General features: G+C 46.3%; 11 protein-coding genes across 11 annotated transcripts; 5 read left to right on the forward strand and 6 right to left on the reverse strand.

Moving 5' to 3' along the window:
• Nucleotides 1-2177: 2177 nt before the first annotated feature.
• Nucleotides 2178-4190, forward strand: N7479_011392 (GMC family oxidoreductase; the record flags this gene model as incomplete). The annotated part of the gene is made up of 4 exons (XM_057259083.1): nt 2178-2435; nt 2489-2668; nt 2721-3726; nt 3778-4190. 4 exons carry the CDS (start codon nt 2178-2180, stop codon nt 4188-4190), a joined length of 1857 nt encoding a protein of 618 aa, XP_057106541.1.
• A 345-nt stretch (nt 4191-4535) lies between these two features.
• Nucleotides 4536-5451, reverse strand: N7479_011393 (uncharacterized protein; the record flags this gene model as incomplete). The annotated part of the gene is made up of 2 exons (XM_057259084.1): nt 4536-5051; nt 5149-5451. The coding sequence occupies 2 exons, from the start codon at nt 5449-5451 to the stop codon at nt 4536-4538; spliced, it is 819 nt and encodes a 272-aa protein (XP_057106542.1).
• Nucleotides 5452-6267: 816 nt separating this feature from the next.
• On the reverse strand, nt 6268-7830 carry N7479_011394 (CFEM domain-containing protein; the record flags this gene model as incomplete). Its single annotated transcript, XM_057259085.1, has 7 exons — nt 6268-6619; nt 6677-7059; nt 7104-7171; nt 7229-7265; nt 7316-7500; nt 7550-7682; nt 7735-7830. 7 exons carry the CDS (start codon nt 7828-7830, stop codon nt 6268-6270), a joined length of 1254 nt encoding a protein of 417 aa, XP_057106543.1.
• Nucleotides 7831-10866: 3036 nt separating this feature from the next.
• Nucleotides 10867-12164, forward strand: N7479_011395 (Cupredoxin; the record flags this gene model as incomplete). The annotated part of the gene is made up of 4 exons (XM_057259086.1): nt 10867-11250; nt 11322-11357; nt 11422-11490; nt 11562-12164. 4 exons carry the CDS (start codon nt 10867-10869, stop codon nt 12162-12164), a joined length of 1092 nt encoding a protein of 363 aa, XP_057106544.1.
• Nucleotides 12165-13003: 839 nt separating this feature from the next.
• N7479_011396 (uncharacterized protein) lies at nt 13004-14566 on the forward strand (the record flags this gene model as incomplete). The annotated part of the gene is made up of 1 exon (XM_057259087.1): nt 13004-14566. One exon carries the CDS (start codon nt 13004-13006, stop codon nt 14564-14566), a length of 1563 nt encoding a protein of 520 aa, XP_057106545.1.
• Nucleotides 14567-15538: 972 nt separating this feature from the next.
• Nucleotides 15539-15865, forward strand: N7479_011397 (uncharacterized protein; the record flags this gene model as incomplete). The annotated part of the gene is made up of 2 exons (XM_057259088.1): nt 15539-15637; nt 15686-15865. The coding sequence occupies 2 exons, from the start codon at nt 15539-15541 to the stop codon at nt 15863-15865; spliced, it is 279 nt and encodes a 92-aa protein (XP_057106546.1).
• Nucleotides 15866-16587: 722 nt separating this feature from the next.
• ilv3 (dihydroxy-acid dehydratase ILV3) lies at nt 16588-18532 on the reverse strand (the record flags this gene model as incomplete). The annotated part of the gene is made up of 3 exons (XM_057259089.1): nt 16588-16955; nt 17009-18402; nt 18477-18532. 3 exons carry the CDS (start codon nt 18530-18532, stop codon nt 16588-16590), a joined length of 1818 nt encoding a protein of 605 aa, XP_057106547.1.
• A 722-nt stretch (nt 18533-19254) lies between these two features.
• Nucleotides 19255-20626, reverse strand: N7479_011399 (acyl-CoA dehydrogenase family protein; the record flags this gene model as incomplete). The annotated part of the gene is made up of 2 exons (XM_057259090.1): nt 19255-20252; nt 20305-20626. 2 exons carry the CDS (start codon nt 20624-20626, stop codon nt 19255-19257), a joined length of 1320 nt encoding a protein of 439 aa, XP_057106548.1.
• Nucleotides 20627-21073: 447 nt separating this feature from the next.
• N7479_011400 (Major facilitator superfamily domain general substrate transporter) lies at nt 21074-22330 on the reverse strand (the record flags this gene model as incomplete). The annotated part of the gene is made up of 1 exon (XM_057259091.1): nt 21074-22330. One exon carries the CDS (start codon nt 22328-22330, stop codon nt 21074-21076), a length of 1257 nt encoding a protein of 418 aa, XP_057106549.1.
• A 523-nt stretch (nt 22331-22853) lies between these two features.
• N7479_011401 (Taurine catabolism dioxygenase TauD/TfdA) lies at nt 22854-24020 on the forward strand (the record flags this gene model as incomplete). The annotated part of the gene is made up of 1 exon (XM_057259092.1): nt 22854-24020. One exon carries the CDS (start codon nt 22854-22856, stop codon nt 24018-24020), a length of 1167 nt encoding a protein of 388 aa, XP_057106550.1.
• A 935-nt stretch (nt 24021-24955) lies between these two features.
• Nucleotides 24956-25603, reverse strand: N7479_011402 (uncharacterized protein; the record flags this gene model as incomplete). The annotated part of the gene is made up of 1 exon (XM_057259093.1): nt 24956-25603. The coding sequence occupies one exon, from the start codon at nt 25601-25603 to the stop codon at nt 24956-24958; it is 648 nt and encodes a 215-aa protein (XP_057106551.1).
• Between the last annotated feature and the right edge of the window lie 1417 nt (nt 25604-27020).

A 27020-nucleotide genomic window follows, 5' to 3' on the forward strand; every position in this document is an offset into this window, starting at 1 on the left:
TTTTGCTGGTTTTTTGGTGTATTGAGATTACTATCCAGGCTATATATAAAGCTATACGTGAATCATTATATTCTTCCTCTTCTTCATCTTCTTCATCTTCTTCTTCCTTTACAAATTTACAAGTAAAGTTATAGAAAGTAATAATTCAAATGATTTGATTCAATTAATAAGATACTAGAATCAGTGTTATATTCGTATAATTCCTACTTCTTACCATAATAATTAAATGTTACTGAGTATATCGGTTGGAACATGCGTAAAATACTGTTATTAATCAGCTACTTTATATATACCAAGAAATATTTATACAGCAAAATGGGCTTTGATTGGGGCCCATAAGGCCCCCATCAATGGGCCGCGAGTTAGGCCCTCGAAGCCCGGCCCATTTATAGGCTTTGCAGAGGCCTAACCATGGGACCTCCCGCAGGTGGGTGTCCACGGGTGTATTGTTAATTAATTACTAATTTTCTGCCCGGCAAAAACCCGGTTGGCGCGATGGCACCAAAAACCTGCCGTACAGTAGATTGTATTCTAGGCGGGACCAATAGCCGACACCGGATTGACGAAATACGCTGTCTACAGTGTAGATCAATTATGAATTTTCAGATTAACTTATCAGTACTGTTCAATGCAGTACGACTTGAAGCCATTTTCTAGGAGTTCAATATGAAAAGAAGTTTGTCCAACCGCCTCACAGAACTACATACCTAAATTGGTAGGGAGAGGCCGCTTTTGCATTCGAATTTTGCCTTTTATCCTGGTAATCCTGGTTGGTTGCGATAGTGAGCATGGAGTGCAATTCCGTCAAAACAAATTTCTTGTTATACTAATCATAGACATGCCAGTATGTATGCAGACTGTAATGTACATACAGTGGTCGGGGAAAGGGTTGGCGTCAGTTGAGAAGCCGAAATCGGGGCTCGCGTTGAATTACTTGATGAAAAAATATCCCGAGAAAAGCAACGAGAATTACTTATGGAATATAGAGGGACATCTCTTCGAGTTTTTATGAATTATACCTATTTCAATTCTATGTTTGAAGTATGGAGTAGTCATTAACACATAGGGCTCTATGTCTACGTATAGTGACAGACCCTAGGGGCTTTCAACTCTACAATTCCTTACCCTTCGCATTTTGCGTCCTTCTTGGCGAGGTCATTATAATAGTTTTATAAACTAATAGATAAATATCATTTGATTCAATACTTAAAACTATGAATATATACAATATGTCTGCAACAAATCATTTAATGAAGCAAATAACTACTGTGCTCTAGTTCCGCGGAATCTGCTATAACTGGTTAGTTCTGCCTTTGTCTGCATTGCATCGTCATCGGCGACCACAAGCACCAAAGCTCAGCAACACCATACAGCAATCTCAGATCTCCAATTCTGAACCAAGCACCTGTAGATCTACACTTACATAGGAGATTTAGGTGGCGAGATATAGCTTGTGAACTGAAGGAGCATTTGGAGAGATCACTTCGGAGCAGATAGTAGATTCACAACGTTTACGGCATTTGCAGACCTGGCGCTACGAAGATGGCTTTCAGGTTTGCGACCTGCTAGTTAAAGCTGTCATTTGCCATAGATTGAAGAGAATCTAGAACCCCTTATCAGAACCATCTCGAACCTTGAAATCCAAATAAGCTAGTATGCATGTGGGAAGGCTTCAATCTATCTAACGCTAGTTCAAGCCAAAATATGCGAACTCAACCCAAACAGGTATAGGCTTGATCGAATGGCTTTTGATGAGCAGGAGCGGTGTAAATAGATAATCCCTACTTGACAGGCACGAATATTTTTTATATTACGATTTCATTCAAGGCTTTGCAATTTTCCTGGCTCTTTTGAGTAGTCATGTATAGGATGATCACATTCAAGAGGCTAAGTTCCAACTCAAAATTAGCCAATGCACTATATCAAAGTAGTCGACATGCAGTGAGATATATGCAAGATGTGTTGGCTGTGCCACTTCTGTGCATATGACCAGCTGCAGTCTTAAAGGCTCACACACTATACAATTTGTCTTGTTTCCCTACCCCGCAAGGTGTTATCTAAGTGGCCGGCAAATTACATAGTAGACATAATATCCATATACTCTGCTTCCCCCCCCTAAGGGTGGGTTTCTCCGAGATCGTAAGATTGTGTTTGCTTTACTATCCCCGCTCTTATCCATGACGAAAGACGATACTCAAGGCCGTACCTGCTCCCTCGAGGAGTTCTTCGATACTGCTTTTGACTACATAATTTGCGGCGGTGGAACTGCCGGATGCACTGTTGCCGCACGGTTGAGTGAAAATGCGCAGGTTACTGTCGGTCTGATAGAGGCGGGAAAGTGCAGGCTTGGTGATCCCGTTGTAGATACTCCCGCAAGGTTCGGGGAGATGTTCGACAACCCCGAGTATGATTGGTGCATTTATACCGAGCCACAGGTAATCTTGTACGACACATTGAAAGCTAAGCCCCCCGCTAACCAGTTCTGAAGAGAGAAAACCATGACAATGTTCACCATGTGCCATGCGCCAAGTTCTTGGGTGGTTCAAGTGGTATGAACGCCACGTGCTATGTCCGCGGATCATTACAAGAATATGACGATTGGGCTGGGCTTGTTGGCGATGAGGGCTGGTCGGCCGAGGCTATGCAACAATATATGCGCAAGCATCAGGTCAGCAGTCTCCTGGATTCTAAATTTGTGCAAAGGTTGACCCATGGATTAGACATTCGAAGCCGCTGAGGCAGACCTGGGCCGATCCATAAACTCCCTTAGTAAATTTCACGGTTTACAAGGTCCTATCCACACTAGCTTCAATGATGCGGTATTACCCATTGAACACGCTTTTATCAAGGCATGCGAAGAGGCAACGGGTATTACCAAAAGACCAGAGGATCCCTGGTCTGGCGATCATATGGGGTTTTATCATGGGTTGACAACCGTAAATAGAACAGGCCCCAACAAAGGGAAGCGAAGCTATGCTGCGGGAGCATACTTGGAGTCAAACCACACTCGCTCTAATTTGAAGATTCTGTGCGAGACTCGTGTCAACAAAGTGATACTCGACGAGAATCATCGAGCGACCGGTATTAGCATAACTCACAGCGAGAACGACTATGAAGTCACGGTCGCCCAAGAGGTCATACTGTGTGCGGGTACTATATTCTCTCCACATATCTTAGAACTTTCTGGCATTGGTGACCCAGCCGTCCTTGAAAGAGCTGGAATTCCTTGCAAGGTAGAGAATTTTGCCATTGGAACCAACTTCCAAGACCATGCTATGTCATTCACTACATGGCATGTTCAGCCAGATGTCATTACAGGGGATATCCTTCGGCTGGTCCCCGAGGCCATGCACTCCGCCATCAATCAATATGTGGAGACGAAAGACGGGCCTCTCACTAACGCTCCTATCGTCACTGGATTTCTTTCAGCGAAGAGTGTCATGGCTGAAGCGGAATTGAACGGTCTAATTCAAAATATCATGGAGATCAAACCCGCTAATGCGTTCCATGCCAAGCAGCTGAAGTGCATTATTGCAAACCTACAGGACAAGAACTCAGCCAATTTGCAGATTTCTATAATGCCACTCATGACCAACCCCAAACGAGACTCGAGGCATCACAAGGAGTTATTTGTTCTGGGTCCTGAATGGCAGGGGAGAGGAATCACATTAGTCGTTGGGATACAGTACCCGGTCGCGCGTGGATACATTCATGTTGAATGTGATGGTAAGTCCCGACAGCTATGCGTGAGCAGGATGAGAATTAAGTTTCAGCCAGATTTTGCATGTCCGCCAATGATCCAGTCGAATTTGCTTGGTCATGAAGCAGACGTTACTCTTCTCGCGGCTGCTCTTCGCTGGGCAGACACAGTGGGTCGATCGGAGCATCTTCAAGACTCAATCAGCAGCAGGTCGTTCCCTCATCCAGAAGTCGACTTACAGAACCTCGATCGGGCCAAAGAAGCAGTACATGAGTTTGTAAATTCCAACTACCACGTGTGTGGCACAGTTGCGTTGGGTGAAGCGCTAGACACTCGTCTACGGGTGAAAGGAGTACAGGGCCTTCGGGTGGTGGACGCGTCGATCTTCCCGAATAACGTTAGTGGTAACATTCAAGCAACCGTATACGCAGTGGCAGAGAAGGCAGCCGATTTGATCAAGGAAGACTGGGGATTACTTGCACGCGAGTAGGACCAACTATATTCTGAGGCTGAAATGATGAATGAGTCTTCAAGTGCTACATGGTATTTTCTTTGAAATACATCTTGATGGAGCAGAGATATGAACATGTCAATGCCAGGCGGCAAGAAAACAGATTTTATTATTTCTTATTATTTTTCAATTCTCCAGTAGAAACTGCAAGGCATCGAGTAAATACTCAGAGTGCGGTGCGATCTTGATGGATATGCTACTGGACCCTTCTTCCGTTGTCTCAGCTTAATACTTCACATGATGTCCAGCTTCATCAGACGATCATTGATAATCTCAAGTAAAGGAATGTCGAGTGGATTCTCCTAAGCGAAGTTCGTTGGAATCTTAGAGCCCAGTGACTACCTTATCATTCAGTATGGCGTCCAGCAGTTGTCGGTAGACGTTTGGAACATTCTCGAACCGGGCGTACCCGCACGTCTCATGCTCTAAGTGAATGAAAAGAGCACTGAGCAAGGCGAACTCCTTGTCACAACAACGGGTGTTGGGGCAGTGATAGATTTTTTGCTTGTGAATTGACGAGTTCACGTGCGTATTCAAAGCGGCCCTTGTTATGAATCTCCTTTGGCATATGTAGCACACCCATGTAGTACCATCAAGTGCGCTTTCTGTGGCATAATAGCGCTCGCTCTCATCGTTGTGCCCTCCAATTTGCTGGTTCGTGACAAGGCCTGTGGGGTCGATGCCCTGAATCATCTGGCGTATTGTCTCCCGGTTCCAGTTGTCAGCTTTCGGGCAGGTACCATATTCAAGATGGCTGGTGACACCACTCGCAGTGACAAAGGGGGCATTGCAAAATGGGCATGAGACATCAGTGCCAACATGAAACTTCGATTTGAGATGCTATTCATGGATAATACAGACATATGTTAGTCAAACCCTCATAGTGTAGCAAGGGAAAGGCCCGGGAATTTCTATGGAACAGGCTTAGTGGCCATACCTGACGAAGGCGGTTATCGCTCAAAAAGCGTCGCTCACATTGGGAACAGTAGTACTTGTAGTGTCTCTTGTGTTTCATATGCTGATCGGCGGCAGCCCGAGAAGGGAAGATGCAATTGCACGTCTGACATCCAAAAACAAATTCGCGATGATTAAGCGCGTCCATGTGTTGGTTGCAGCTGCGCTGAGTGCGAAATTGCCGGGTACATGTCTCGCATTCCACCCAATGATCGAATGTATCCATGTGATCATCGCAGTCCGATCGGGAGTTGAAATCGTCGCCACAGGTGCCGCATTGGCACATCTTGACTAAAATACATAGAACTGGGTGAGTAGAAATGGATAAAAAAGCCTGTGTGTAATGGATCACCTGTCAAGAACCACGGGTATGTGAAGGGATTGGAGATGTCTCACAGAGAGCAGAGAGATGTAAGACGGAAAGGGAAGGACATAGGTAGACAGGTTTTGTTTGTGGGATAGCAAACGCACTTCACACCATGTACGCGATGTCTAAAGGCACTAGTAACGCGTACATAGTTTGAGGTTATCATCTGGGCAGTTTGTTTCTCAAAAAATCCTTTTTTATTAGTCTTTCCAAGTCCCCTGCTTATCACCTTTATTGATATGCCTATGAATTAGCCTGAGCTCCTGCATAAAGGCCCCCAGAAGATAGAAAATTGACCATCTTGTGTTTTGGACTGCATGGCGGCCTATTATATCTAGCATCTAACCATCGTCCTTGCTAGCAATTAATCCGTTACTGACATAACATTAAGGCTTGTATTTCTGGCCCTAGATCCCATGAAAATGGTGCTGTATCGGGATTTGGCTCTATAATTTCAAGTTTCCCATTGGACCAGCCATCCTGTAATTGCAGCTAGGCAACACATTTGGACGATTACACGCGGGGATATAATCCACCCCGGAAAATGGTCTATCCTCACATGGCAAAATAGGAAGTTGCAAGCTATTTTCCGTCAACCTAGTATGTATGGAGACCAAATTTCGGTACATCAACAGCTTATGTCTGAAATAAGATTATCTACACGTATAAAATTAGATCTCTGCTAGGATTAGTATGTAATTTATAGAACAAGAAGTAAGAATACAAGTCCATCCATCATTTCCCCTGATTCGGATCTATATCTAGCAATTCCACATCACTATTCCTTCCCGAACGTGATTCATAATTCACTGAATAGGTAACAGACTTGTTGATCTTGCTTCCTGGCGTAGACTTGTTGTTATAGTAATCAGCTGTGGCTGGGTTCGTTTGATACGACGTTCCCCCAAGGAAACGGGGGAACCACCGACCAACGATAGCTCTAAACGCAGGTAGACAAGCGCACATAACAGAGATTTGGGATTCGATGACAGTCCAGTGAATGAGAGGGTATAGGCCGAGAGTCTGATTAGCACCCCATCGATTGGTCCAGAAGACAATGACTCGGATGATCGCGATGATTGTTAGGCTGTGAGATTGGTTAGTGACACGGAAATGAGAAAATACCAGGCTTGGGGGTGCATACACAGAGCCCACAATAAACATCAATGCTACAGAGAATTTTTTTCGCAGAGGCAACTGCAGCTTGACCACCTCGTACACCGGCATGACGATCAATATAAAGTCAACAATGATGTTCACCAGACAGTTGACGAGGATTGAGGAGATGAAATCGATGCACTGTCCGGTTTCCTCGTTCTTCCAGCCTGTCCATGTTAGGTGGGTCGGTAAGCAGCGGAAAGCATCCACCAAGGCCCAAGTGATACCAATCGCGGCGTTGACACCGATGAGCGTGTATGCTAAATAACGGAATGTCCGCGATTTGAAGATGCGGAGTAGGAAGAGACACACGGAGATCTTTGCTAGCGAGATTTGAATCTTATACATCACGGCAAGAGCTTGAAAATACTGCTCTTGTTAGATAAGAACCGAGAGTTGAAGAGGAAACGAACCTGGTAGAACCTGGTGATTGTGGGAAAAGGGACGTCCCAGATATTTTGTCCGAAGCCACTTCGGATCACTAACTTTTTTTAGTGCTACTCTCTTGTCAAATCGAGCATCGGGAGTGCCAACTTACTGTAAATATTCAGAACATATATGGCGACTCCCATGACCTGCGAGGCTGTTAATACCGTGTGAGCGAACATCAAGAAGCAACACTGACATATGAGACGACTATTGTATAATCATCCAATCCCCATCCACCACCAAGGCCGCTACCTTTGGCGACCACTCTCATAATGAAGAAAAACGATGCAAGAATAAGAGGGATTAAAGTTGAGGCATCGACCACTGGAGGGCCTTTGAGCGGTGTTATATCACATTCTTGTTCATAAAGACGTTTTGTCGCTAGCAGGGTTAGAATAGGCTTGGGAGATCAATTATGATCGAGACACACTGAAGAATTCCTTTGTCGTGCAGTTCATTTCAGCACAATTTAATAGGGCCGTGGGACGAGAGCCACTAGCACAGAAGCATGATGTATTGTTGTTCAATGAGCAACCAGTGAATAACTGATGGTCACAAGTGATCTAGCACATATTTATTAGCAATAAACACAACTGTGTTGGGGGACATACGTACAGCGCAAGAAGGAAAGACAGTCGTGTCCGAGTCTACAGCATGGATCTCCACTATGAGCAGAGTCAAAATGGCGAAAAAGAACAAATGAAGCCTCATTGTAGCTACAAATATGTTCATAAACAATGTTGGAGGTAATCCTTAAGAAGTTTAATTTTTCCCGCTAGGGTAGCAGCAGGTTTTTTTCCGAGTTCAACATGAATGGCCCCAAGTGACCGGCGTGGATACTCTGGACGTTAAGCTTATCTGTTTCGCATGACAGTTTCTGCTTTGCATGGATCTCGATGGCGAAAACAGGCACACAACCATGATTGGCCACAAAGTAAGGAATACTCCTCCCGTGAATTTGGTTGAAGTGAAACGAGCCCTGATATTGGTGCTAAGGTGAGTGTTAAAGCGGGTATCTTTTCCGGAATATTCCTAGAATGGGTCCTGGGATCGTGGACCACGCGCCGCCACCCACAGAATAGCTAAGAAAAGATGCCCGGGTGGATTGTAACCACTTGGATCCATGGATTTAGCTCAATGATCCTTGTTAGGAGGTGTTTCTGTGCGGCTGAAGGCCGAGGAACAGGCCAACAGATGGCAATTTTTTATCGCCAAGAACCACGATGGACCCTAGGCGCTATAGATCGGCGGTTATACGCATCCTCATTTGGCAAAGGGCAATTACATATGATGAAGATCAACCAATTTGTAAATGAAACTATACAAACTAGTTACGGAGTAACGTAGTCTTTAATAAAACCTTTGCTTCAATGACGTGTAAAATGGTGATTTGTGGCAAACACAATACATACTCCAATATTCTTACTTTGTACATCGATGACTTCGCTCTACAATGTTCGTTATTGAAGGATATACGCCAGGTAATCAGGGTCCAGTAATATTGTGCGTTAAGCGATACATACTACTAGTGCCAGACGCCATACGCATGACCAGGGCTGGCCATTATTATTAACGGAATGCGCTAAATCAAGGGTAAAGATTAAGATCCAGAAATACTCCACTAGACGAGATCGAGGATCAATAGATCAATAGATAGATTTTTTCTCATGCTTCTTCAATTCACATGAGAAGTATGAGCTGCAACTGTGGGTTGGAAGGGAGAGCTGAAGTTCTGGCAGACATGCTATATTTGAAACACGCTTGTTGAACTATTCGACCACTACTACCAAAGACAGGATGCAGATCCTGTTCTTAATTTGCATCGCAAAGTCGATTTAGAAAAGAAAAAATCTTGGAAACGAGGGTGTGGGGATTCACGTCACAGTATGTCTCGGGAGCCACTACCTAAACAAGATATGTAATCTCCGATGCCAAGCCTCCTCCGCTATTGGTGTTCGAGTCTCGGGATAGTATAAGCGATCACGGAGACCTCGGGACTGTTGAGCCCCAAAGTTCAATGCATAATTTTAAACGATATTATGGCCTATGCTCAACGGATATAGTGTTCATGCTCAAAGATAAATTATGTAGTACTTACCTCGAGTATTAGTCAAGTGAAGTATGTAACCAACTATATATATGTCAGTATGCGTAAGCTGTTTTGTCGAGTTGGATTTTGGGAGAAAATACATAGTGGTAGTTGTTTTTACCTACCTACCCGTGGACATACTATACTATCTTGTAGCGCCATAGTACGGGGCTATATACATAGCAAGAAAATTGCGTAGGCACGCCCTTTTCTGTTATTCGCCAACATAAAACTCCGAAATAGTTTATAGGTTCACCAGGCAGGCGTAGAGGGATATATACTGTCTATCTTTTGACGAAGTTTGATTGCATATTTCCATGACCTCTTGCAATTGAACAAGGGAACTAATCAAAGTCAGCTCGAACTTCTAGCAACATGAAACGGGCGTTAGGTATTTGTGACACATGCTAATTCCTAACAAATTGTGCAAGTATGGACAAGTGACCACAATGAAAAAAAACTCGGATGACGAGCTTCTCAACTTCTTGACGTCCAACGGGTTGGTAATAGTGTTGATATAGAGCCGGGGCCTCTGTACATTCTATATACCTCTGCGGGCTAAATAACAGATGGATCTGAGACTTGCATCGATCTATAAGACAAAGGTGCCACAGCGCGTGGGAAAAGAAGTGGTTGAAAACAAATCTTTCGCCACAGGATTGACATGATTAGTCCTTCAATCCTATCATTTTTAGTCCAAGACACCCAGCAGCAATCTGAGTCTTGGCATTCATCATGTCGTGGCAGTCTCTTAGCCTCACCATGTGGGTTGGTCCTATATAGATAGGGCCATGAGCCATTTTGGGTATGGTGCCGATCTCATGCTAATGGGCTCGGGGGATAATAATGATTGCAGGGTAAAATATTAAATTGCAAAGACCGCGCGGGGTAGTGCGTAATCCGTATGACACCTTGATATGCGATTCCCGAGTGATATAGATCACATCGAGCTTTCATTTGATCGCACTACATTGTATAAATGTTCGTTTGAGTAAGTTTCATATTCTTTGATGAGTCGAAGTCAAAATTCAAAATAAATTCCTCGGGTTCAAGACTGGAAGGCGCAGAGACGTCTTTTAATGGAACAAAGAGGCCCGATGGGGGCCTGAGGGGGATGCATCCTTGCAAGCCTGCTGACCGTGGCAAATCCCATCATCTCACCTAATAACATGGATAGTTGATATTCCACTATATCTCAGCTGAAGGGGCCAGTCTATTTTTTCCAGATAGTAAGTAGTATTTAGAATGACTTATCAGAGAACCCATGAGGAAGAAAGAGGGGAAGGTTCATATCCGGCAGAGAAATGAAATACCCTTAGTAGCAAAAATCCTTTGCATGCGCGCTAGACAAAAAACTAACTAGCAAAGTGATGTACATACTGACCTAGTGACCATTCTGGGCGAGGCTCTGCCTATCGAAAGAGGCCATCAAAGGTCCATGGTGTACTTTGTAGTGTGCTCAGCCCAAAAGCATTTTGAATACTGCTCATCCCTGTCCAAAAGCTGGCTTTCGAATTTGAATTTCTTTGTCTTCGAGCGTAGTCCTCTTTTCTCACCCTCGTCCCCAATTCCTTCTAGTACTGTGGAAAATTCCAATTCACTAGCTAGCGGTGTGCATCTTGTGTGGACTGATTTTCAACCATCCCCTGCACATTATTATGTTTGTTAGCCAACTAGCCCAACCACTGGTATGGCTGGGTTTGGCGACCATGATATTGGCTGCCGACTCTTCCACAGCTGAGACCATCACTACCCCGACATCTGATGCAGGATCATCATCGGCAGTAACTTCAACAACCCCCTCCTCGACCGGTATCACGACCCATACAGTCCAGGTGGGACCTAAGTCAAATCCGCATCAATTTGTCCCAGCCGCCATAACCGCCAACGTGGGCGATATTGTCGTATTTGAATTTTACCCAACGAACCATTCCGTCGTAAAAGCAGATTATGAGGCTCCTTGCGTGCCAGCAAGCGGAACTATCTTTTATTCGGGTGCCTTCGTCAAGTTTGATCTGCAGGATGGACAAATCGTCGGACCAGTGAGTATAATACATTCGAATTGCCGAATAAATTGTTGATCAAAGCAAGCTGGCTAATATATCTCCCCTAGCCCCCGACTTGGTCCTTGCGAATTAATGATACCGAGGTACGTATCTAGCCAAAACAAATGCTCGTGATTCTGGACTGAGGCTAACGGCGGTTCGATGTAGCCCACATTCTACTATTGCACTGCGATAGATTCATGCACGAAGAATGGAATGGTCGGAGCAATTAACGCGGTATGACTCTCAGTTTCTCTCGAGCATGGAATCAGGCTGACTGACTGGCTGACTGACTGCTGATACTACAGAATACAACTCAGTCATGGGAAACGCAATACGCTAAAGCACTGACGTACCCTTTCATGTTAGTCCCAGGCCAGCCCATGCCCGCTGAAGGCGAAGGTGGAGATTCCAGTGGTGACAGCAAAAGCGGTGATGATAAGCATGGGCTTAGCGGGGGAGCTATTGCAGGTATCGTCGTTGCAGCAGTGGGCTTCGTGGCCATTCTGGTGGCACTTTTCTTCGTTCTCGGCCGCAACCGTGTGTACTCACAGTGGATGTCCTCAGAAGATGGCCGCACAGAACGAACCGCACGATGGGCACTGTTCAACCACGGCGACCCATATGCCAACGGGAAAAGTGAAGTGGGAAGCACTGTTCCTACGCAAAAGCCAGGCCATATCGACGTCACCGCCGTCTCTAGTCCAGATCCGAATGTGCGCACATTTTCACCTGGGGCAGAAGTTGTATCCGGTCCTGGTTCCCCATCAACGCAGCAGGGCCACTGGAGCTGGAATGAGCCTCCTCAACCTCCCCGTGCAAGTGCGGTCGCCACAGAGCTGGAGGGTCACCCTATTATCTGGGAGGTGCCAGGCAGCACTCCAGGCAACAATCCAGGCAATCGGTTCTGAACAGGTGTTAAAAGTGCAGATGTTCGGATGGGGTAGGGAGTGCCGAGTCGAGTCAAGTCGAGCGGGCCTCGGTGCGGGCTTTTATATCTTTGTGGTGGTGTTGGCGTTTGGTTATTTTCCTTCCATGCCTGAATTGATCTGCTTTTTCTATACATTTATGTTGATACCTGGAGACTTTCTTTTTTTGCCTGTCGTACATAATTTATTTTCATTTTGAATTCTTAATATTTCAGCTCCTGAACAGTGCTAAGCTAAACCCCTGATACTTCAGATCCGCAGATCTCCCGTATAGATTCCCTTTGTATGTTAAAGTTCTTTGTCTCAACGCTAAGCCTTGCCAGATCGTACTAGGAAACTCTGTAAGAGCCACCTCGAGATATGCCATAAGCACTGTCAAACTAGTGGACCTAAAATTTACTAGAGTCCGCTATTAACAGCTTGATTCATGTCCTGTTTCGTAGGCCCTGATAGGACTCTCTCACTTGGCCTTTACACAGGGTCGGTCGGTTTGCCAGTTCTTGAGACCTTGTTTATCGCTTCGGATATGCTTTTTGTTTGGGTAGCGTAAATGGTAACATATTTCGATTTCGAGGGCGATTGAAGTTGTTTTGTTTACTTCCATGTAGGAAGTTGTCCAGTGGAAGGAATATCGACATGCGTTAAATGGGTGATAATGGTAATAAAACGGAGCATGACATAATTTCCACCGCGGTGAAAGCTATAGAGTACGTAACATGTGTATCAAATCAGATCGTAATTACGGTACTATTGATTAGCTGGCTTCCCACGCACCTGGCGAAAATTATTTCCCAAGTGAATTGCGTCTCATAATCTCAGTCATGTCCACGCCAGCAAAACGCCCAGCTCTAGGGATCTCCGGAACCCAGAAACAAGCTCTTCGAGTCTGGGCGGAAAGTCAAAACCCCCGTCCATCCCAATCCCAATGTTCCGCTTGGTTCGAACGGACCTATGGACGGAGCCTCTCCCAATCAACTATTTCAACAATCCTCTCCAAAAAGTTCGACCACCTTGATGCCGGTCCGGCATCTAAATTGAGACGTCAATTAGCACCACAATGGCCCCTTCTTGAGACACCACTTTGTGAATGGCTCGCGAGTCAAGAACCTGGCTCAACACCAACAGCTGATACTATTATTACCAAAGCACGCGAAATCTGGAATGGAATTCCGGAATACCAGACCCTGCCACTTCCTCACTTTAGCAATGGGTGGTTGAACAGATTCAAGAAACGATATGCCGCTCATCTCCATGATCGCCAAGATGGCGTGTCTCAACCCCCACCTCAAGCTGGTCGCAAGGAAATGAAAGCAATGAAAACGCTATGTGGTGAATTCCCAGAAGACGATATTTACAACATGGATGAGACTGGCCTTTTCTGGCGAAAGCCTCCATTTGGCGCTTCCCCCACCATGGAACAAATGATAACAAACAGGGAAAACTCCCGCATCTGCCTCATGCTCTGTACAAACAGCACTGGGTCAGATCGGTTACCCCTTTGGGTCATCGGACATACGCATACACCAGAGGCACTTCGGAGGGCTAATCTCAAAGCCATGGACTGCCATTGGCGATATCATCGGCAGGCCTGGCTAACCCAATCGATCATGCAAGAATGGCTGCTTTTCTTCTACGAACATGTAGGGCAGCGCAGAGTTTTGCTTCTGCTGGATAATCATCCAGACCACCAAGCTGCCGTCGAGGCTACGCCGCCGCCTCCGAATGTGCATCTTCAACTGTTTCCTACCCAAACCCGTGCTTTGAATGAGCAGCAACCGATCAACTTGGGAATTTCTCAGACTTTCAAACACTACTATCGCAGGCAATGGCTTGCGTACATTGTGGCAGGTATGGAATCTCCCCAAAACCCAGTCCACATGATGAGTCTTTATCACACCATGTCCTGGGCCACCCGGATCTGGCGTCATGACGTTGCAAACGCGATTATTTACAGAGCATTCCGGAAGAGCCATCTTATGGACCCACAGATCGAGTTCATCACAGCTCCAAAATCACCCGATCTGACAGCTCTCTACGAGACCGTCACACAAAATAATCCTGATGGTCGACCGGTCACCAGCCTTGAAAATTTCACTCATCCTGTGGACGAGGATTTCGAATCTGTTTTAAATGTTGCTGGGTTTATCGTTGATGGTGAAACTACTCTACAGGAACTGGATGACGCTATTGTTTCCATCCCGTTGGAGCAACTAATACCCCCGGCTGTGGATGCAGTCATTGGGATACAGACGGCCATCCGATACTTGGTACATCAGCCTTGGGCTACCTCGAAGGACCTTCAGGCTCTCGAGAGGATAGAGAGAATGATCAATCGTCTCGCTATTGAGGAGCGACGACAGGCACACCTTGGGGGGTTTGATTGAAGAAGGACTAGGATTGGTGACAGTCATCGTGTCAATTGGTCCCTTCATCTTAATATCAATCAACCTGAGCCATTACCTTCGCTGTATACTCAGATATTCCGTGGAGAAGTCTAAACGTTGCTCTTCGTCCCCAGAGAAAAGTCTTTCCATGTGTTCCTTCTGACGTATTGACAAGCCACGAGGAACACGTGGTTTCTTTCTAGTATGTGAAGCTTTCCATAAAGATCAGTTAATACATCTTACCCCCTAATGGATTTCAAGTCAATCCACAAGCTAAAATTCCGTGAGCCAATATCCACTGCAAATATGTCGGTGGGCGATGTGACAGCCTATATTCTAAACGATTGACCTTGGTGAGTAGCCTAAACATAGATCATTATGATTTCTAGGGTTGTGGGATGCATAATATCAAGAGCGGCGCTAGTACCGGTGTTGGATATCTCTTTACCATGGGGCTTAATTGGAGTATAGTGGACTCTTTCATAGTATATTGATATTTTGAACAAAGAGCAACTGATGCATCCACCTGACTCGATGCTTGAGCCCTGTTGGAAGGTAAGATTATCGGCTTAGATGAGTGGCTCACCATTTCAATTTGTTGGGGCATATCACGTTGTCTCAATATACCATGGATGTCCAAGGCTCCCGTGGTAAGTCCTACTGGACATTATGAACCGTCTTCAGACCGCATAGCACCAATCCAGCACCAACCATTCATTCGAATGATATTTTCTATATGAGGTCACTCTGACAAATATGCAAAGCTCAAATTTTGATGTGCTATGAGAACTCTACCGAAATTGAAGAATACAAACTCCAGATACATTGTTGTATCTATGTGACCCTTTGTTATATTCCACACTTTCTATTTAAACCTACGAAGATCCGCCGATTTTATGTTCTCGGATCTGTATGTGGCTTTTTGAGACCCTCTCGAGTTCGCGGTGCAGAATTTCTTTCGCATTAACAAAGATGAACGACTGGTTACCCAGAAGTCATCCATCGAGACTCTCCGTCAATGCTACCAAGGTGGAAATCTGGGATTGCATTCAATCGTTGAAGAACGTCATGGTAAGTCTTAGGAAGGAAGATCAAACTCGGTGGACTGACATTTGCTAGCATTCGATACTGCGGGGTCACGGCGATGGTACTCGTGGGTTTACGATGCTATGGCCCACCAAAAGGGGCACGAAGGTCACGTTATGCATGGACACTGGATCCTATGGACAACTTGCGGAGTCTGCCAGACGCGCCAAAGAAAAGAGGGCCGTAGTAGAAATCAATCAACTCGAGTGTTGAATATCGGAAGTGGGATAGTAGAGCAAACGAAGGCGCTACGGAGGCGGAAAAAAAAGATGAAAGGTAGATACAAGAATATCACACAGCCAAGTCATCACAGCCAAGTCATCAAATCATCTTCCAATTGCGTGCACATCGGTTACCTATCCACATATAGAGGTACATGTAGTGAAGTGATCAATACCATGCTATGTTATGTAATGAATTTGCGTTGTTGGAAATGGACTACACACATGTATACATCTACATACATATGTATATACCTAGCAAGGGATCAACGTTGATGTCCCCCGTGCCACGAGATTATATTAAATGTTACTTCAACACGCAACTGTGTTTGTGAGGTAGTCCCGGCATGTCAGACGACCCAACAGGCTCGATCGTTGGACGGCTGATTGGTCAGGTTCAATCACATATTAGCGGGCGGTTGAGTATACCAATTAATTGGTTGGGATCGTGTGACGGAGGCTTATAATGAGGTGTAGCGATACACTAGGGCCCGGATGTGATAAGAATACATGTAATCGGTGTAGGATGTCCAGTCACTGTAAGACAGGATTCCAACACAAAAAGAGATCACTAGAGGGAATCGGAGTGAACAAGAAAGGAAGTATTATTCAAAATGATATCACATATATAAGACAGGCTCCAAAACGGGGAATCGCTTTTGTGTCCCAGACAGGGCCCGAGACCAAAAAAAGAAAAGAAAACCAAGGACAGATTTACTCTACAGAATCGGTGATGCAGCCCAAGCTGGCATCCTTAACGTTTCTGGCATATTTGCCCAGAGTACCACGCATGGTAAGACCAGTCTCAGGGAGATCGCCAGCAGCCTTGCGGGCTTCCCACTTCTGCTTGCGGTCGGCAAACTCAGCGTCGGTCAGCTCGACATCAAGAATGCGCTTTTCGGCATCAATGGTGATGATATCGCCGTCGTTCACAAGACCGATGGGACCACCAACGGCAGCCTCAGGGACAATGTGACCGATCAGGAAACCGTGGGAACCACCAGAGAAGCGGCCATCGGTGATGAGGGCACAGGAGTTACCGAGACCGTAACCCATGAGCGCACCGGAGGGCTTGAGCATTTCTATAAAGATGTTAGTATCAGGGCCAGTGATTCTGTAGATTTATTGCACATACCAGGCATTCCAGGGCCACCCTTGGGACCGCAGTAGCGAATGACAACAACGGTCTTCTCTTCCTTCTTGATTTCACCACGCTCCAGAGCGGCAATGAAGTCGTCCTCGCTGTCGAACACACGGGCCTTTCCGGTGAAGGCCATGCCCTCCTTACCGGTGATCTTGCCGACACTGCCACCAGGGGCCAGAGAACCACGGAGGATCTGAATGTGACCAGTCTTCTTGATAGGGTTGGAGAAGGGGCGGATGATCTTCTGGTCCTCGGGGAAGTCGGGAAGCTTCGCCAGGTTCTGAGCCATGGTCTCACCAGTAACGGTCATACCAGAGCCATCAATAAGACCCTCCTTCAGGAGCAACTTCAGGAGTGCTGGGGTACCACCAATGGCGTGGAGATCAGCCATGACGTACTTTCCAGAGGGCTTGAGATCAGCCAGGAAAGGAATGCGGTCGGACACGGTCTGGAAGTCATCAATAGTGAGCTTGATGCCGACTGAGTCAGCGATGGCAATCAAGTGCAGCACGGCGTTGGTCGAGCCACCAGTGATGTTGACAACAACCATCGCGTTCTCAAAGGCCTGACGAGTAAGAATATCGCGAGGGCGAATATCCTCAGCAAGCAGTCTCTTGATAGCACCACCAGCCGCGAGGCACTCAACGTACTTGGCCTGGGAGTTGGCTGGGTTGGAGGATGAACCAGGAAGGGTCATTCCCATGGTCTCAATGGCGGTGGCCATGGTGTTAGCAGTGTACATACCACCACAAGCTCCCTCGCCGGGGCAGGCATGGCGGATGACGTCAAAGCGCTGGGGCTCGGTGATCTCCTTGGTAAGGAATTGACCGTAGGCCTGGAAAGCAGACACGATATCGATATCGGCGTTGTTCTGGGTGGCAGCGCAGCCGGGCTTAATGGATCCACCGTAAACCATAAGACTGGGGCGGTTGATACGGCCCATAGCCATCAGAACACCGGGCATGTTCTTATCACAGCCAGGAATACTGATGTTGGCATCGTACCATTGTCCACCCATCACGGTCTCGACGGAATCGGCAATAAGATCACGACTCTGCAGAGAGTAACGCATACCGGGGGTACCCATACTGATCGCATCACTGACACCGACAGTGTTGAACTGGAAGCCAATCAAGTTCTGATCCTGAACACCCTGGCGGACCTTGTTGTTCAGGTCAAGCAGATGCATGTTGCAAGGGTTACCGTTGAACCACACTGACGAAATTCCGACCTGGGCCTTGTTCATGTCCTCCTCTTTCAAGCCAACTGCGTACAGCATTGCCTGGGAAGCACCCTGTGACTTGGGTTGGGTGATAGTGCGGGAGACCTTGTTGAGGGCCTTGTCGACATTCTGGAGGCGAGGAAGAGTGGTTGTGAGAGTCCGACTAGGGATAAGAAGAAAGAAGTTAGTCACAAGGCCATTGATGCAATTGCAATTAACGCGATCGAATCAACTCACACATTAGACCTGGACAAGCTCCGAAGAGCGGGCATGCGTGCCCGAGTAGGAATCATTTTGAGAGTATATCCAAGAATCACCAGATACAGTAATTAAATTGAAAGTCTGGAGAAAGAGAGGGGGACAGGAGATAAAAAGGTGGAAGCTCAAGAAAGTGGATCTATCGGTTCGAAAGAATGAAACCGGAGAAAGTTGAAACCTCCCCGCCAATTGGATTCGCATCGTTGTCAGCTTACTGGGGAAGTGCATTAATATTTTGTACCTATCACTATATGTAAGAACCCGGAACATTGGCCTTTTTGGCTCACCTGGTAGCAGATTATCAATAATACACTACTCTGTACATTAGTTATATGTACGGAGTGCATTATGTAGTGTAGTTAATCCGCCTAAGCAGTGGAGCCAAAGCACCGAGCCAAACCCGCTAGAATTGCCCGGGGGATCCCCAAAAATTCGGTTTGTCACTACCATTAGCGCTACCTAGGTAGCCCTAGAGCCCTGGAATATGCTTAGACTTATTCAACACACTTCTTAGTCAATCAGAGCGCTTCGCAGACCAATGTCCATAGCCACTACTTGATACCTGTCGCTTTCAGAGACAGCTTGAGAATTCCAGTACAATCATGAGAAGGAAAATATTCTCGGATGGGGTATTGTGGGTTCGCTATACATTGTGGGAGATATATCTTGGATTCCTAGTCATCCTGTCTTCGCGGTTTTAACACTTCAGAGTACAATGTCTGTTGAATTGTATTTTCTTCTATTGTACAGAGAGTACCTAGTAGCTCCTAGGTAAATCAAGCACCTTCTCGCTCACATAATTCAAGATCATCTCTCGACTCACAGGTGCAATGCGAGGTACAAAACATTCGCGCATATATCGCTCAACATCGTACTCAACCGCATATCCCATACCACCATGCGCCAGGACGGCCCGCTCACAGGCCGTGAAAGCAGCCTCTGCAGCCAAATATTTTGCACTGTTGCACGCGACACCGATTTCATGGAAAGGTACTGATCCATCGTTGGCATCATAGAGACGTGCTGCGTGATATGTGGCTAGCTTCGCCGCCTCTAACTTCATGAATGCATCGGCCATCGGATGCGCCACGCCCTGATTCTGGCCAATTGGTCGTCCGAAGACAACTCGGTCCTTGGCGTACTGTGAGGCCTTTTCCAGAGCGGCATAGCCAAGACCAAGGGCCTCGCCGGCCAGAAGACACCGCTCTGCGTTCATGCCATGGAGGATAATCTTGAAACCTTGGTTCTCCGTACCAATTAAAGTATTTGCAGGGATCTTATAATTATCAAAGAAGACCTCATTGGCGTCCACAGCGCGTCCACCCATCTTCTTGATCTTGCGCAGATCCAAGCCAGGGTTTTCACGGTCGATATCGATACAAAACAAGGAGAGACCCTCGCTAGTCTTCTTGACTTCCTCAAGAGGCGTGGTTCGGGCAAGGAGGATCATCTTTGACGCCACTTGCGCGCAGGTAATCCAGATCTTCTGGCCGGTGACCGAATATCCGTCAGCGGTTTTGCTAGCTAAGGTGGTGAGCTTAAGAGTCTCAAGGCCAGTGTTTGGCTCAGTGACACCAAAACATGTGCGCCAGGTGCCGTTGATAATATTTGGAATGGTAGTCTCTAGCTGCTCCTTGCTGCCGAACTTGGCCAATGGCTGTGTTGCATACACGTTGGCATGAATAGCCTGAGCACCGGCCATGCCTGCGCCAGATTGTGTAATGGTCTGCATCATCATTGTGGCCTCAGAGATACCTGAAACAAAGTCAGCGATCAGAATAAAAGATTTTTATTCGAGTAGCTGTACCTAAGCCCGCGCCTCCAAGGGATTCGGGCAAAGCGATGCCAAGCCATCCATCTTTAGCCAATGCAGCATGGAATTCCGTTGGATCTTTTTCTTGTTGATCACGCTCCTGCCAATACGTATTCGGGAATTTGGAACAAATATGCGAGATGGCTTCACGGACTGTAAGTTGTTCTTCCGTGAAGCCAGTCATCCCCATTATGTCGCTCCTCCCTGAGGTAGAGAAGGCCGCGCGCGGTTGGGGGGACATCCTCATCCGACCTGCGTCGCGCAAAAGTGCAGACCGCGGCGACCGCAGAGCGCGTTGAATTTGTGACCAATACATAGTTGTAATTATGTTTAATATCGTGGGAAAACTTCTCCATCGGGCCAAATATATATACCATCATCTAGGTCGTTTGCATATAGCCGACTCGACGTCTTGGCATTGCCGATCTATGGCATCTTAGGCCTCGGTTGAATGATGCCCGGGTTTTTATTTTGTAGGATATATTCTTGTATCACTGACGTATTGCTCATTAATGATAGCCAAAAATCAAGTAGCCGAACTGAATGCATTGAACAGAGCTCTGTGTATAGACGAACAGCGATACCAACATTTACCAATTGACCCGCGGACTGGACTGACTCTTACCTTCATGCCATTCCCAAGAATGAATAAGAATACAAAAAAAATCTTCGGAGCTTGATATGTATTCATATTTTGAGAGATTGGAAAAAATAAAACAAACACTTAGACCAAACTTGAGGTAGCGCTGAACGCTAGTAGCGTTCAGCGTTCAGCCACCTCCTGTACAGCCACTCTGTCGCTTCCATCTGGACTCTGTTTTCCTTTGTCCAACAATTCAAACTTCCGAACCACTTGGAGAGTGGCATAATAACTGAAAGGTAAGGCGATGAACCATAGACCGAGATTAATACTCGCCGTCGCAATCAAAGCTGTGGGTACAGCCTGAACGCCAAATCCAACTGCAACGGCAGCGGTTTCGATCCCTCGAAGCAATGAACTATATCGAATTTGATCACCAGGTGAATCTGACAGATTCCCGATGCACCAGTAAATGTAATTCTCGACTAACCCGAGACTGATGCGTTCAAAAAGATACAGGCCAAACCCACGACCGAAGGAGCGTTGGTTACCCCAGTCCAACACGGGGTTTGTGTGCCGGTACTCGTTCTGAATAATGACCGCCCAGATCCAGGTCGCACTGTTCATGAGTGCAATCACAATGAATGTGACAACTGCTCTATGCTTCCGATTTTTCAACCAAGGTAGATCCACTAACGACCCACCCAACCAAGTCGCCAGCGTTCCTACAACCGCAGACATGAAGCTTCCGAGAGCGCGAGCGCGAACAGTGAAATAGGTCGCGAGATATGTGCCAGGATATGCCTGGATCCACCCAAAATACCAGAACAGCGGGACAAGGAGTAATATCGACCTACTCCTTGCCAGCCGCCACATCATGCGGAGCTCTTCACGCCAGTGAATGCCGCGGGGGGCCTCGATACGCGTTCCATCATCTCTTTGCACTTTCTCTGGGTTTGACAAGAGGGGCCCAATAACCAGCCCGAGACACTGAATAGCGATAAAAGCGAGATATGTCTGGTACCCAACCTGGCCTCGGTGATTGACGCTGTGATTTATGCCCAAAGAGACGGCACCACCGATGATATTGCCGAAATTGCGGAATGTGAACCATGTTGCAATGTAGCGACCACGCTTGTGCTGCTCGGGGTACCCTGTAGCGACGGCACCCTCAACACTCCAAAAGAAACCAGCACTGATGCCGCAAGTGACACAACCGAGATACACAAGCCATGTGGCGCCAGTGCGATTGTTCAAATACAAACCCGCTGCGTAGAGCGGATATCCAACTGAGCCCAAAGTCAGGGTCCAGCGAAAACCGATCGCATTTGTGATGAGTGGACCCGCGAAACAGGTCACTGTCATCAAGGCGTATAGTAAGGCGTTGGCAGTGTTGACCAAATCTGGGCTCTGTGATCCGCCCACGCCCAAACCATTCATTGCACTCCATATCCCTGGTGCACAGAATGCACATAATCCTACAACCAGGATTTGAAAAAGTGTACTGTAAAAGAATTTCGGACGAGGTGGTGGGTGTTCATCTTGGCTCTCTACGGTCGTTGATATATTGGGTTGGGCTTCGGAATTCTTTGATGTTGACATGATTATAATGTGGGATTGCAGACGAGTAAATTGATACGAACATGATCCCTGTCATGTGCAGGACCTAATACGTCTATTTTATATGGGATGGAGAGTCCTCGTGTAGCCCGCTTATCGGGACGGTGCCCAGACAAGCACGCAAATTTACAAGCGCATGGCATAATTGCGATATCGCTTGGCAATTGATAATGTGACCATAATAGGCCTGAAATGTGTCTTGTGTCACGAATCATGTCCAGGCTATCCAATGATACTCCGCTATGTCGGCAGTTGTGAGGGGTCATGCTCTCAAGTACAAATGTACAGCACGCGCTTCACTGTAGCTCAATACCCTCCAACAACCTCTCACTTAGAACAGAAAATGGCGACAATTACTGAAGAGCTGAAAATCGAGACTCTCCGGTTAGAGAACTCTATCGTCACATTTGAATCCTTTGACCTGCCAACTTCCAACCAACGTATCCTCGGACCACCGCATCCCAAGAACACAGTTATCCCGCTTGCACTGCGACCCACCGATGCCGACGCCAAGGCAACTCTCGATGATGTGGTAGAGACAGTCAAGACTCTCCAAGAAAAAGATGGCATTTTAACCAAGAAGCTCGCAAGGCATGGCACGCTGCTGTTTCGAAATCTTCCTATCTATAACGCAGAAGACTTCAGCAAATTCGCGCATGCTTTCGGCTACGAACCCCACGAAATTATTGGCATTGTAGTGGATAGACCACTTCTTGCGCCAAATGTCGCGCCCGCCAACGAAGCACCCAAGGAGGTCCTGATATACAGCCATAACGAGTCACCGCAAGTACCGCATGCGCCCGAGTATATCTTTTTCTATGGACATAATGCACCGTCCAAGGGCGGGGAATCACCGATATCTTCTTCATTGGAACTGTTCAATCGTGCACAGCAAGAGATTCCAGAATTTATCGCTGAACTAGCTGAGAAAGGAGTTTTAAGCAAAGTGACCTACCGAGTGGAGAAACAGTACGAGGGTGGATCTACACTGAAGCAGGCCTTTGGCAAGGAGATCCAAGATGGTGACGACGAAGAGACTAAACGTCGCAAGATCGAGGCTCAGATCTCCCGCTACGGCAGAGGGGAACATACAACATGGGAGTGGACCGAGGATGGTCTTGTATTGACGCATCGGCTACCTGTCATCCGAACGCAGCCCGGTACAAACCTGCCGACTCTTTTCACTGGATTGGCAGCCTATTGGAAACGTACGCAGTTTGATACCGAGGCGCGCAAGAAGGTCACACAACAGCTCTTCGGGGATGGGACACCTATTCCTGAAAAGTATCTCGCACACCTAGCGAAGATCACAGATGAGATTCGGGTTCTGCATCGTTGGCAGAAGGGTGACGTGTTGGTTTATGATAACATCATTGCTCAACATGGAAGAGAACCGTGGCAAGGCGAGCAATCCGATCGAGTGATTATGGCAAGTTTATTCGATGGTGAAAGCGTGCCAGGTGCTTATGGGTTTGGAGACTGGGCGCAGGTTGTGCAAGCACTCGAATGAAAGCCTTTCTGGAGTGGAGATACACAGTGGCGGATGATGTATGCGATTCAGTGACCTTCCAATTCGAGGCTAATATCTCAAGGAATCTATGTGTACCTTACTTATGTTGGCGTTCGCAAATAATGCTTTCTTTATTCCTTCATATGCAATCAACCATAGCAACTATTCAGTCAGTTATTCAAACGAAGCCCCACTTTTGGATAGTAGTGTTGCGGTCTGAAGGATCTCTGAATTTGCTGTTCATCACGGCTTTCCTTTTAGGGTCATTTATCTTGTTTGGAGTGTGATGTTTATTCTATGTGCATAGAGGAACGCGGAGTGGGACAAATTCCCTGATCTCTTTGCCCTTCCTTGTATTAGTATTATGAATGAAACGCACTCTTATCGTTGAAAGAACTAGCTGATAACAGTTATTAGCCAATGACAAAAAAACGAAGCTGGGAAACGAGAAGCTAGCCAAAGTCGACAAGCATGCCAGACAAGTGGCCATGAATATACTACACTATCAATTGAAACTGGAGCGGAGGGAAAATATAGAGAGGACGACAGAATAATCAGAGATGAGAGATAGAAGGCGGAGGGCGCAGTCTGCCGCATTCATCTTGTATACATTTTCCCTATGAACGGGTTTTTGGGTCTGTGGGTTTTTGGGACGCAGGAATGGGCTGATCCCACTCTTGACAAATCAGCTTTTGTATTTACTCTCCAGCAGTGATCCCAACTCGGTGTTTGGCTTCGAATTCTTGCTTCAGCTAGATTAAGTGCATGCATAGCCATAACTAGTTAGACTGCTCAGGTGCAACGGGCTAATTGAACATTGATTATTGATTGACAGGTCCGAAAAAGAACCCAGGAAATTGTGGAAACTCGGCTATGTATAAAATAGACTATATAAACTTGCTTTGGAATTGACAGAGAATAATATAGGTACATGATCACAGAAGAGGGGAGGTGTAAACCTCGATAGAAGCTTTTTTCACGGTATTCCTCGAGCCACGAAAACGCGCCATTGGCACAATCGAAATTCGATCACCCGGTTGAAGATTTTGCATCCAGCGTAGATTCTGGTTCCTGTGGTACATAATCCGGTGGTGCGTGATTTCACGTGCGGCGAGAAGATTGGTCATTAGATGTAGGTTTTCACCTTCGCAGATATCATCTCGTCCCGGTGGTCTTTCAATACCAAGATCAAACCATGTCCAAGAGTTTCTGGTTGTACCATGGTCTTCGCTATGACTGCTCCATCCTACATCACAGCTCCAGATATTGATCCTGATCTTTCGAACGGGAAACCCTTCGCCTTGAATTGGCTCAGATGTCAAATATGGGGTTGGATCGTGACAGTCGCGTGGAGAATATCCCACACTCTCTTCTCTGGAGATGACAGATGACACCCAGTACTCTGCAAATTCTAGAATCCCCAGGACGAGTTCAGATGGCAGCTTTTGTCGGAGAATGTTGAGACTCTCCACGACATTTGCTGAATGTCTTGGATAGCACGTTATGTTTTCTTCATCAGATGCTGGAGGTTCAGTTTGGATGGGGTTGATATCCACAAATGCTGTGGAGTATAAGGGACTCATGGCGACTAGAAGAGGTGAAATGGGTAGTGTAGGTGAGGTGGGTTGGGGTTGAGCTCTGAGCCCAAAATGCTTAGCTCGGCCACTCATGGCTTAGCGTCATGATCGAGCTGTGGCTATGCAGAATAATGGTGGGACATATTATGTTGTTTTTTTCTAAATTTCAAGTTAATAACTCAAAGATAGGCAATGAAACTTGCATTTATGATAGTTCAAGTCGTGGATATTTCAATGACGCAGTCTGAGTTCTATATAGAATGATACGTATGTCTACGTATGTAGTCATCAAGATAAATATATATCCATGGATAGTCTTTGTGCTTCATCAGTAATACGCAACTTTGGTTAGTTACTATTATCGTAAGGCATATTTAATGGTTAAAGTATGACTCAATTATGAACTGATCGAAACGATTTGATTTGTTTATCAATTTATCAACGAGGTTTCTGAATCACAGTGCTGTCTGTCTTGTGTAAGAAGTCTGGCTCCGCCTACTCATCTTGCTCATCTTCATGTTCCTTTTGCTCCTTATCCTCAATTCCGTCGTCGGCTTCGTCATCCCCTTCGCCTTCTGCTTCTTCCGAACAGAATTCAAATATATTTGGAGACTGGAAGGGCACATAAGCGATTTCTGGCATTGCCATCGCCCCTTTCAAGAGCATTCCAATAAAAGCTGGAAGAATTAACTCTATTGGCATAGATCTAGTGCCAAAGGGATGGATATGCAATATGTGTGTATTTTGTGAATGATCGAGATCATGGATGTTTTGGGATTACGGCTAGTGATCTCGACATCAGGTGTGAAGACTGCCGTACCTTATATGAAATAAAGTGGATTACGCCCAGTAAAAAGTCGCTCAATGATATATACTACCCAAGACAGAAGTCTCACATGGGATCGCATCTGGATATGTGTCGTATGCAGGTAGCTCGCGTGAGACTACAGAATAGATGATACATCATTATATTCCCCGCTGTGTGTTTGTGGGCCAACATAACACCTCAAGGGAGCATTCAACCATTACATGTGTGGATCTTAGTATATACATCTCTCGAATGCAAGGCAAACTATCAACCCTCAGACACCGGGTGCTTGCCCTAGTATCGCCGCCAGCCTAGTGCTTTAGGTTGTCGAATTTGTGCTAAAGTTGGCATGATCCTACCGCGTTGAGCCCCTTTTGTCATCACTTTGATAGTCTATGATGGATGGTGCCTTTCCAACTAGAGTAATACGTTTCTATGCTAGCTTTTGGTGTGCTAGTGTTGATGTTCCAATCAGGTGTGTATGTACCTTGCCTTATAGTTTATCATATTCGCTTTACACATGGTACTAGGGCCATTGTATTTCAAAACCAGACCGACACACAGAATACGAATAAAGAGGACCTCTGAACATATAAAGTGGTGAGTCTATGGAAA

This window comes from Penicillium vulpinum (assembly GCF_028829585.1).
Source record: "Penicillium vulpinum strain IBT 29486 chromosome Unknown utg000004l_segment0_segment0, whole genome shotgun sequence".
NCBI classification, from domain to species: Eukaryota; Fungi; Ascomycota; class Eurotiomycetes; order Eurotiales; family Aspergillaceae; genus Penicillium; species Penicillium vulpinum.